At 49.3% G+C, this 11,205-nt stretch overlaps 1 protein-coding gene across 8 annotated transcripts in view; it reads left to right on the forward strand.

Moving 5' to 3' along the window:
* KIF17 (kinesin family member 17) overlaps window positions 1–11,190 on the forward strand; it is a 52,044-nt gene extending 40,854 nt beyond the window's left edge. For 2 of the 8 annotated variants that reach the window (XM_033841879.2, XM_033841891.2), the window contains 4 exons: window positions 3,920–4,178; window positions 5,291–5,361; window positions 7,218–7,335; window positions 8,314–11,189. In XM_033841879.2, coding sequence (XP_033697770.1) covers window positions 3,920–4,178; window positions 5,291–5,361; window positions 7,218–7,335; window positions 8,314–8,492 — 627 coding nt within the window. In that variant the 3' untranslated portion in view covers window positions 8,493–11,189. Of the gene's footprint in view, window positions 1–3,919; window positions 4,179–5,290; window positions 5,362–7,214; window positions 7,336–8,313 lie in introns of all 8 variants that reach the window. The other 6 variants (XM_033841871.2, XM_033841883.2, XM_033841873.2 and 3 more) reach the window with 6 other exon arrangements.
* The last annotated feature ends 15 nt before the right edge of the window (window positions 11,191–11,205 follow it).

Genomic DNA, 11,205 nt, shown 5'->3' on the forward strand with positions numbered 1-11,205 from the left:
ACTTCTGTTCAACATTGGACTGGTGGTTCTAGCAAGGGCAGTTAAGCAAGAAAGTGAAATGAAAGGCATCTAGATTGGCAAAGAATAGGTAAAACTATCTCTAGTTGCAGATGACATGATCTTTATATATAGAAAATCTTAAGGAATCCACTAAAAAAATCTACTGGAATCAATGAACAAGTTCAGCAGGATACAAGATCAATAAGGAAAAAGCAGTTGTATTTTTGTACACTTGCAATGAATAATCTGCAAATAGATTTAAGAAAACAATTTCATTTACAATACATCAAAAATAATAAAATACTTAGGAAAAAATTTTTTAAATAAATTTATTTTATTTATTTATTTTTGGCTGCATTGGGTCTTCGTTGCTGCGCATGGGCTTTCTCTAGTTGCGGAGAGTGGGGGCAGCTCTTTGTTGCAGTGCACGGGCTTCTCATTGCGGTGGCTTCTCTTGTTGCAGAGCACGGACTCTAGGCACATGGGCTTCAGTAGTTGTGGCTCGCAGGCTCTAGAGCGCAGGCTCAGTAGTTGTGACGCACGGGCTTAGTTGCTCCACAGCATGTGGGACCTTCCTGGACCAGGGCTCGAACCCGTGTCCCCTGCATTGGCAGGTGGATTCTTAACCACTGCACCACCAGGGAAGCCCAGGAAAAAGTTTTACAAAAGAAGTACAAAACTTATATTCCCAAAACTATAAAACATTGTTGAGAGAAATTAAGAATACCTAAATAGAAACTTCCCTGGCGGTCCAGTGGTTAAGACTCTGCACCTCCACTGCAAGGGGCATGGGTTCGATCCCTGGTCAGGGAACTAAGATACCCTGTATGCTGCGCAGTGTGACCAAAAAGAGAGAGAGAGAGAGAGAGAGAGAGAGAGAGAGAGAGAGAAAAGGATACCTAAATAAATGGAAAGATATACCATGTTCATAGATTGGAAGACTTAATTTTGACAAGATGGCAATACTTCTCAAATTGATCTGCAGATTTCAAGGCAATCACTCTCAAAGAACCAGCTGGCTTCTTTGAAGAAATTGACAAGCTGATCTTAAAGTTCATATGGAAATTCAAGGGACTCAGAATAGCCAAAATAATCTTGAAAAGAACAAAGTTGGAGGACTCATACTTCCTGATGCAAAATTTACTACAAAGTTACAGTAATCAAGGCTGAGTGGTACTGGTGTAAAGACAGACATATAGAATCAGTGGAATGGAACTGGGGGGTCTAGAAATAAACCCTCACATTTACAGTTAGTTGATTTTCAACAAGGGTGCCAAGATGATTCAATGGAGAAAGGATAGTCTTTTCAACAAATGATGCTGGGACAACTAGATACCCACATGCCAAAGAAAGATGCTGGACTCCAACCTCATGTAGTATACAAAAATTAACTCAAAATGAGTCAAAAACCTAAATAGAAGAGCGAAAAACTATGAAACTCTTAGAAGAAAATGCAGGTTTAAACCTTTATTACCTTTAATTAGGTAATGCTTTCTTAGGTATGATACCAAAAGCACAAACAACAAAGGAATAAAAGATAAATTGGACTTAATCAAAATTAAACTTTTGTAGGAATTCCCTGGCGCTCCAGTTGTTAGGACCCCACACTTTCACTGCTGAGGGCCCAGGTTCAATCCCTGGTCAGGGAGTTAAGATCCTACCAGCCGCAGGGTGCAGCCAAAACACAACAAAGTAAACCAAAAAAAGAACCAGGAGGTATTTAAAAAAAATTAAACTTTTGTGCTTCAAGGAACACTATCAAAAAAGAGAAAAGACATCTCACAGAATGAAAGAAAATATTTTCAAATCATATAGTATGATAAGATGCTTGCATCTAGAAAATATTTTAAAAACTTACAACTCAAGAATAAAAAGACCACCCAATTTTTAAATGGGCAAAGGATCTGAACAGACATTTCTCCAAAGAAGATATACAAATGGCCAATAAACACATGAAAAGATGTTCAACATCATTAGCCATTAGGGAAATGCAACTCAAACCCACAGTGAGATACCATCTCATACCCGCTGGGATGATTATAGTAAAAAAGACATACAATAACAAATGTTGGTGAGGATGTGGAGAAACTGGAGGCCTCATATACTGCTTTGAAAAATAGTCTGGAAGTTCCTCAATTGCTTAAACACAGTGTTACCATATGACCCAGCAGTTACACTCAAGAACAACAAAAATATATCCACACAAAAAATTGTACACTGATGTTCATAGTCGCATTTTTTGTTATAGCTGCAAATGAAAACAATCATGAATGAAAACATAATGTGATATATCCACACAATGGAATATTATTTGGCAGGAAAAGGAATGAAGTACTGACATGTTCTACAACATGGATGAACCTTGAAAACTCTATGTTCATTGAAAGAAGCCAGGTACAAAAGACCGCATGTTGTATGATTACATTTATATGAAATGTCCAGAATAAACATATCTGTAGAGACAGAAAGTAGACTGGTGGTGATGATTGTACAACTCTGAATATGCTAAAAGCCACTGAATTGTATACTTTATTTATTTATTTTTTTGTGGTATGTGGGCCTCTCACTGTTGTGGCCTCTCCCGTTGCGGAGCACAGGCTCCGGACGCGCAGGCTCAGCGGCCATGGCTCACGGGCCCAGCCGCTCCGCGGCATGTGGGATCTTCCCGGACCGGGGCACGAACCTGTGTCCTCTGCATCAGCAGGCGGACTCTCAACCACTGTGCCACCAGGGAAGCCCTATTTTTTATTTTATTTTATTTTTTGGCTGTGCTACATGGCTTGTGGGATTTTAGTTCCCTGCTAAAGGATTGAACCCAGGCCCTTGGCAGTGAGAGCGTGGAGTCCTAACCCCTGGACCACCAAGGAATTCCCAAATTGTACACTTTAAATTGGTGAATTGTATGACGTGAACTATATCTCAATAAAGCTGTTATAAAAACCATTGTGGATGATTACAAATGTACAATAATATATTAAGATTGTTACCATGAATGCCGTGTATCTACTATCTAGCTACATTCATGAAGCATAATTAATTTAATTGAAGGCCCTGTGTACCCACCCCTCCCTGATGGCTGTGTCCTACCCGACATCCTGTGTTCTCAGTTGATTACATGTGACTATCATTCCCATGAATTTATTTTTAAATTTTTTAAAAAATTTATTTTATTTATTTATTTATTTATTATTATATTATTATTATAACTTATTCCCATGAATTTAAAACAGTCTTCTTTACTAATCAAACTGCCCCTGCTCTTTGAGGAAACAGATTGTGCCAAGGTGTCTTGGGGTTCAGGGAGGGCCTGGTTGGAGTTGGGAGTCCCCATGCTTAGGAGGTATGGAGGGCCAGTCTGGCAGACCTGGGCAGGAGATCAAAAAAAATCTGGAACCCATGGTTAAATCAAGGTGGGTCTGATTCTTAAGTCTGGTGTTTGTCACATCATAACAGGATTGTGGCAGTGGAAGAGCAAGGACTGTTGAGTCTGAGAATTTATGCCTATTGCTTCTTTAGATAAAGAGTTTGTACAGTTCTCTGAGATCCTGTAGGACTGTGGTGACTACAGTGTTATGTGTGGAGCCTTCTAAAAGGTTCCTGAATAAAATGTATGAGTGTGGGATAGAGACTGAGGGCTGGCAGTGGGGGTTGATGATAAGCCTCTCTTGCTGCTTTCTGCAGGGCTGTGGACCCTGTAGGTGCTCATTTAAACACTGAGTGGAGAGGTGGGAGGGAAGGTGAATGAATCAATGGAAGGATGACAGGACAGACGGTGGAGATCAGAATGGATGGGTGAGTGGATCAGTGAGCAGAGGATGAGTGGCTGGCCGGAGGGGCAGGGAGCGGATGCAGAGGTCAGATGGATGGTGAAATGTGTCGATGTCTTTCCTCCTCACTGCTTGTCATCCCTTGTTTTTAGCTTCGGGCGGCAGAGGTGGAGATCAAAGATCTGCAGTCAGAGTTTGAGCTAGAGAAGATCGATTACTTGGCCACCATCCGTCGGCAGGAACGTGACTTTATGCTCTTCCAGCAGCTCTTGGAGCAGGTGCAGCCCCTGATTCGCCGGGACTGTAACTATAGCAACCTGGAGAAGATAAGGCGCGAATCCTGCTGGGATGAGGATAATGGCTTCTGGAAGATCCCCCAGCCCATCATCATAAAAACCAGCCTCCCAGTAGGTCAGGAACTTTGCTGCGCTGCCCCTCAGCAGTTGTCCCCGCCCTTCTCCACAGTTTGCCCTCCTGCAGGCTGACAGGTGGCCATGCACCTCTCCCTGCTGGCTGTGGGTACAGCAGACATGTGACTCTGGGTACCCAAAATGTTGGGGACCTAAGAGTCAGACAGATGTGGGTTGGAATTCTGGCTCCACCATTCCCTGTGTGACCTTTTGGGGACTCAGTGCCCTCCTCTGTGAAATGGGGATTAATAACAGCACTTTCCTTAAAGATTGCTGGGTGGCTTAAAATGTGTTAGTACCTGTAAAACCCTTAGAGCCACGCCTGGCGCATTTTAAACGTGTGGTACATTTTCTTATCATGATCATCATTGTCATTATTTCATCCTGCAATAACCCTGTGAAGGACAAAGATGTTTTACACCTGTTTTACATATGAGGAATCTCAGGGAATGTAAGTGACTTATCCAAAATCACAGTCATAGCGGTGAGTTGTAGGCCAGGGACAGAAATGAGCTGTTCAGAGTTTCAGGCCTGGTTCACCTTCTGCTTTTGCCACTGACCTCCTGTGTGACCTTATGTTGGTCACTGTCCCTCTCTGGGCTTTGGTCCCCTGATCTTCACAAAGAAGGGGTTGGAAAAGATGATCTTGAAGGCTCCCCCACCTCCACTGAGTCAGAGTAGGGCCAGACTTGCGGTGGATCCTCGCCAGCCATGTGCTGGCTCTGCCCATTCAGGGAGCAGCAGGCTCCTGCATCCCACGGGGCCGGCACCGGTCCTCACCTGGTCAGAGGGTATCCATCCAGGTCCTACATCTCTGACGATCACGGATGGCACTGGCACCATCCCTACTGAAACTCCAGCCGCCCCATTTCCCACAGTCTGCAGGCAGAGTGGCCTTTCTCCCTGCGCCCACCTGCTCCCTAGCCTGGAGACAGTGGAGTGGCTTCTTTGGTCTGAGCCCTCCTGTTGTCTGTTTCCCAAAGCCATCCCCTTGCTTGGGCTGGGAGGTGTCCTCCCCTGGCTCCAAGCCTGAGCCAGGCCTGAGCGCCCAGCCCCCTGTCCCTCTGGCCCTCATTCCAGGCAGCAGTGACCACAGCTTCTGTTTTCTCATAGCAGTTTCAACAGGGCTACAGAACAGATCAGCCCGCAAAACCTCCACAGCGGACAACAGTGAACCAGGCACGGTAAGGTCTCTGGGAGAGCGAGGGGAGAGCTGGCACCGGGCAGGCTTGGCCCCCAAGGTGCAGTGCGTCAGTGGTGCTGTAGAAACTGGACTCTGTTTCTGTCCACCTCATGATTAAAGTAGGGGGCTGAGCCAGGACCCTTTCTGTGTAATTCTTTGCACCCAGACCCTCCACCCCCTCTGGCCCTCATTCAAAAGCCCTTTATGTGCATAAAGACCAGAGGAAAAGCAGGGGTTCGAGGCAGCCCACCCTGCTGGTGAAGGACAGAAGCTTCAGCTTCAATCCCAGTGGCCAAGGAGTTCATTCTGGTTCCCTTGGTCCCAGCTGGTACCCTTGGACTGAAAGCGTCCTCAGAGTTTCCATAAACAGTCATTGGGATTTTAAAGTCACTTTATTTCATATCTCCCTTGTTTTGTATTACAACAAATATATATCCTTAAAGGAGAGGTCAGCAAACTTTTCCCTAAAGGACCAAACAGTAAATATTTTAGGGTCTGGGGGCCACATGGTCTCTGACACAACTACTCAACTCTGCCATGATAGCACAAAACCAGCCGTACGCAATATGTAAACAGATGAGCACAGCTGCGTTCCAGTAAAACTTTACAAGAACAGTCTGTGGGCCAGATTTGGCCCATAGGCTGTAATTTGCTGATCCCTGCCTTAAACCATTACAGATATTTTGGAAAACCTACACAGAAAATACGTTTGCAGTCACGATAAGGCCACTCATAGGTTAATGAATTCCAGCTAAGCATCTCCTCCTGAGCAACTCAGGCAGGTTAAAGCTCTGACCGGCTGCTTTTGATGCCTTAACTTTGTAAAAAAAAAAAAAAGTGTTAAATTGTTCCTGAAACAACCATTCTTAACCTGGGACCACAAATGGGTTATATTAGAATACTTTTAGTTCCAGTAAGCAAACTAGGGGATTTATTGGTTCATGTTAAGTGCACCAGTTTCAGGCATGGCTGGATCAAGGGGCTCAACCAGTCCTGGTTCTGTGTGTTTCTTGACCTTTTGGCTCTGTCTCACTTGGAATCCTAGGTTTGGACTCAGGCAGGCTTTCTCCATGTGGCAGGAAAGATGGCTGCTAGCAATTGGTGATCCAATAGGAAGAGAGACCTGGTCTTTTAGAGCATCTTTAAACCAGTGCTTGCGGCAAGATTCTGATTGGCTCTGCCTGGGTCATGGGCCTACTCTTGGACCGATGACTATATCCAGAAGATGTAGTTCTGTGATTGGCCCAGTCTGGGTCACATGTCCAGCTGTGCAGCAAGGGGATGGGCAGGTGGGAGTGGTGATATTCGGGTGCTGTGAATGAGCACCCCACCAGGGCCATGTCAAGGGGGAGAAGGTAGTTCCCTGAAGGAAGAGATTCAGGCTGAAGAAAAGAAATCCACTATAGCAGTGAAAAATTCTAGTCCTTGGTGATAAAAATGTTGGGACTCCAGTTCTCATGATCAGAAGTGAGCTCATGAGCTGAGTACTGTATTACCTATTCTATGAATACATTGTGATGGGTTTAAGGGTGTGTAGTATCGTCCTTGCCCCGATGGACCTTGTTGTGAGCTTTGCAGGAGGAACAAGGCCCTTCGCGTCCCAAGGAAGATGGGGGTGGAAATTGGGGAGGAGCATGTGTAGGCCTGGCTGGTGACTGTGACCCTTTTGCCCCGAGCTGCCTAGATCCCACCGCAAGTGTCTGGGGTCTGAAGTGTAGGGTACACCAACGTGGGCAGTGAGGTTCAGGGCAGCCCTGCCACCCAGGCTGGCAGAGCCTGCTGAAGCTCGGGTAAGGGCCCAGGTAAGAACTGCACAAGCGAGGGGTCTTAACCTGTGAGGATTTGGAATCTCAGCAGGAAGAAGACCGCTACAGGCTGATGCTCAGTCGGAGTGACAGTGAAAACATCGCCAGTAACTACTTCCGGCGCAAGCGGGCCACCCAGATCCTCAGTGCGGATCCCATGAAGAGCCTCGGTGAGTGCCGTGCCCAGCTCCTGTCCTCCAGGCCCTCCCTGAGAGCTCTGGAGGATTTGGAGTCACACAGGCCTGGGTCAGAAACCCCTTTCCCTCTCTGAGCCTCAGTTTCCTCAGCTGTAAACTGAAGGGGAGATGCCTTCTCCTCAGGATCAGGTGAGATGAGGTGGTAAGTGCTCAGTACGTGGCCTCCCCTTTCCTCCCCCGCTCTGTCCATCTCCCGGTGGGGAGGTGCTGAGTAGGATCCTGTGTCTCCCCGACACGCAGAAGGTCCTCAGCACACAGCTTGGGCCCCGGCCTGGAGTTGTCTGGGACTCGGTCAGTTGCCACCAGCTTCCTCAGTTGCCAGTACGGTGACTTTCTCCCACTGAGCCAAGTGGGGGCAAACAGGACCACAAAAGCAAAACACACTTTTACAAGCAAGAATCGAAAATCACTTTGTTCCTCTGCTTTTAAAACTAAAATCAAAGACCACAGAGCTTCTAATAAAATACCAATAAAAAGCAAATCTCAGTTTTACACAGAGGTTATTTGAGAGACAGAATGGGTGGAGTTGAGGAATAAGGAGGGAAAAGATGGACAGGAAAGAAACTGACATCAGTTGAGTAGTTGGCATCATGCCCATGTTGCAGGTGAGGAAACTGAGGCTCGGAGAGAAGTGGTTCCCTAGGGTTATACTTCCAGGAAGTGGTGGAGCAGGGGTGTGAACCAGGCTTGTGTGGCTTGACAGTCCAGGCTGCCTCAGCCTGAGGCTTTAAAACTCCATGCTCCCAGCCCAGACCCCTTGGATGCAGATGTAGTGCTGGGTCCAAGGCCTCAACCAGAGCAGCTTCTCAGAGCCTGGGGTCCCAGCTGCGGGACCAGGGCCTCTGGCTGGGTGGGGGGCGGACCAGACTTTGCACCCTGCATGCACGGAGTCTTTTCTCTCCATCCTCTGCGCTCCTGGCTCACCAGTGCTTCTGTCCTTCTTCTCCACAGCACATCACAGCTTGCCGCCAGGCCTCAGCTCCCCACTTGGCAACAGCTCTGCCGTCTCACCCACCCAGGCCCCTGAAATGCCCCAGCCTCGGCCCTTCCGCCTTGAGTCCCTTGACATCCCCTTCACCAAGGCCAGGCGTAAGAAAAGCAAAAGCAGCTTTGGCGGTGAGGCTCTGTGAACACATTGCCTGCTGCTGCCCTGCCTTTGGGCTCTGTGAGACTGCCAGGCCCCTCCGAGGCAGGCCCAGCTAGGTCTCCTCCCACCTGCCCCCCACAGTACTGGGGGCACCCGAGGGGGCCCTGGCCCTGGGAAAGCACAGTCCCCTCCCTGCTACCCAGAGAGCCCACTCTGCCCAGGGCATGAGCTCCTCGGAGGCTGGACCATCCTTGGAGAGACCTGCTCTGGCTCTCCACGCCACGTCAGCGTTTTCATCTGCCCTCCACTGTGCCCACCAGTGTTGTCCTGTGCCTCCATGGGCTCAGAAACCCCAGCCCTGCCTCAAGGCCTTCACTAGCAGCCCGATAGAGTGGGACAGTGACTTCCACATGGGTCAAGCTCAATGTCTTGGCGATGGAAAATTGTGCTTCCACCTACTAGGCCCCGCTTTGTGAGGAAGCCCTGTGGGACGGGCACAGGAGTCCTGGAGCAGCTGTTCCCGCACTGCCTATGCTCAGCTGGTCTGCGGCGCAGAGGAGGCCACTCCACATTAAGCTGCCCTAATAAACTGCCTTTAGCTGCTGAACTGCCCTTCTCTGATCCTCTGATAGCATCACTGGGGCCCCTCCCTGCCGCTGCCTGGCCTTCATGGGGAAGCTCTTTCTGCAGCAGGGATTCTTAACTGCCTGTAGGCTCCAGGGTCTCTGCAATCCCCTGTAATTGTGAGTATAAGTGCATTTTTTTCTGGGGAGAGCATGTGAATGTGAACTGTCGTTAGATTCTCGAAGGATCTGTGACCCCGGAAAGCAGAGTCCTTGTTCTGGAAAATAGAGGCCACATCTTGCTGAGGCCCAGAGAAGACCCAGGTCTTGATGGCCCTCAGGGGCTGTGCTGGAACTGCGTGTCCTAACATGGCCAGAAATGAATCCAGGCCACCCCAGCTGCCTAAGACAGACCCATCCCCTTGCCCATTGTACCCCAGGCCTGCCCTGTGGGAGGGGCCCACAATCTGAGGGAAAAGCCTTGGCCTTTGGTGCTATCCTAAGCCTCATTTCACGCTGAGCCTCATCTGTAAAATGGGGATGCCAACCTCATAGGGTCATCGTGAAGGTTAAATAAGATAGTGTGTAAAGTTCCCGGTGCATAGCAGGTGCTCCGTGTTAGTCCCCCTAAATCCTCCCCCTCCATATTTTGTATTAATTACTGTGATACCTGCCACAAGCCACATGTCTGGGCCAAGGAGCTCACGCCCTGGAGAAGCTAGGGTGGAAGGTGATTAGGAAACTTCAGAGATCAGTCTAAGGGAAGTCAGGCCGCAGTGCATACCTTGAGCGAGAGGATGTAAGATCAGGTCTTTATGGGGAACAAAATGCCCTTGTGAAGGGAGCAGCAGAGGGTAGGGCTACCATAAAGGATGGAGAAGATCCCGGGGCTTAAGATGGGAATGTGGGAAGAGGGTTCCTGGTGGAGGGGGCTGCATGAACAAAAGGCAGGAGGTGGGGAAGCTCAGGGTATGTTAAAGGTGGGAGGAGAACTGTTCCATGGAAGCCCTGAGCAGGGATGGAGAAGCTGATGAGGCTGCCAAGATGAGTTTAGGTGGAGACCTGAGTAAATAGCCTTTGGGTGCCCCTGAGCCGTGGCAGACTGCTCAGCAACAGGCCGGCACCATCAGGTCTGAGCTTGGTGGATTGACGTGGCATTGTGTGCAGAAGGGCAGGAGGGCTGGGGTGAGAGGCTTAACCTTCCGTGCAGCCCTAACCTTCCATGCAGGGGATGGAGGTAGAAACCGTTAAGGAGATGCACAGAGCGAGACTTTTTGACTTTTGCCCCCGCATTCTTGGCTTGGTGGACAAGTATAAGAGGTCAGAAAAGAACAGCTACCTTCTCTCTCCACAGTTACCTTCACCATTTGCCCTGGGATTGTGTTTGGGACCCAGAGAATAGCTGAAGTCTTGGAGATGCTTGTGGTAGCTTTTACTTAGAGTCGTGGTGGGACTGAGGCAGGTCTGAGGTGAGCGGGTTGCCCCTGTGTCAGTTTAGAAGGGGCGGGGGCCAGCAGTACTGAGTGGAGGCTCAGCCTGGCTCTGCACGAAGTGCTTCAAAACCCGCCCTAGTCCTCCCACGAGCCAAGGCTGTTCCAAAGGCACACCGATAAGTAGGAGAGCTGGGCCTCGCCAATGTCTATTGCCAGCCTAGGACAGTGGCCTGGAGACCAGGGAAATGCCCAGGTAACAGGGCTAGTGAGAGACGGGGCTTCGAAATGAACTCAGCTAGAGGTTTTGAATGGTAGGCCAGTCCGTCGCCCATCCACACTGCCTCCAGTGTGGTCCAACAGGCGGGGGCGGACAGGCCCGCGCCAAGGCCCTGGGCCCCTGAGCAGCAGGACAAATTCCCCACCCCCTCCGCGGTCTCTGATCTTTTTCCAACCACTTTCTCCCTGGAGACAGTGGGGGTGGGGCCTTGTTCCTAGTCGAATCTGTCCTGGGCCAGTGAAGACCGAGGAGGTGGCCCGAGTTGACGCCGCCACTGGCCCAGACCAGGACGAATAGGTTGAAGAGGCGGGACGCACCCATCCGTCCCAAGCTCCGGCGGGAAGCGGGCTCTGGGCTCTAGGCGGAAGCCCGGGATGGGCGGAACCAAGGGGCTAGTAACCCTGTTGATTGGTCGCGGCAGCAGAGCTGTCTCTCTAGGATTGAGCCTTTTCCTTTCGAGAGGCGGAGCCGCGTGCCCCTTTC

The sequence above is a fragment of the Tursiops truncatus genome, chromosome 1 (genome assembly GCF_011762595.2).
Source record: "Tursiops truncatus isolate mTurTru1 chromosome 1, mTurTru1.mat.Y, whole genome shotgun sequence".
In the NCBI taxonomy this organism is placed as follows: Eukaryota; Metazoa; Chordata; class Mammalia; order Artiodactyla; family Delphinidae; genus Tursiops; species Tursiops truncatus.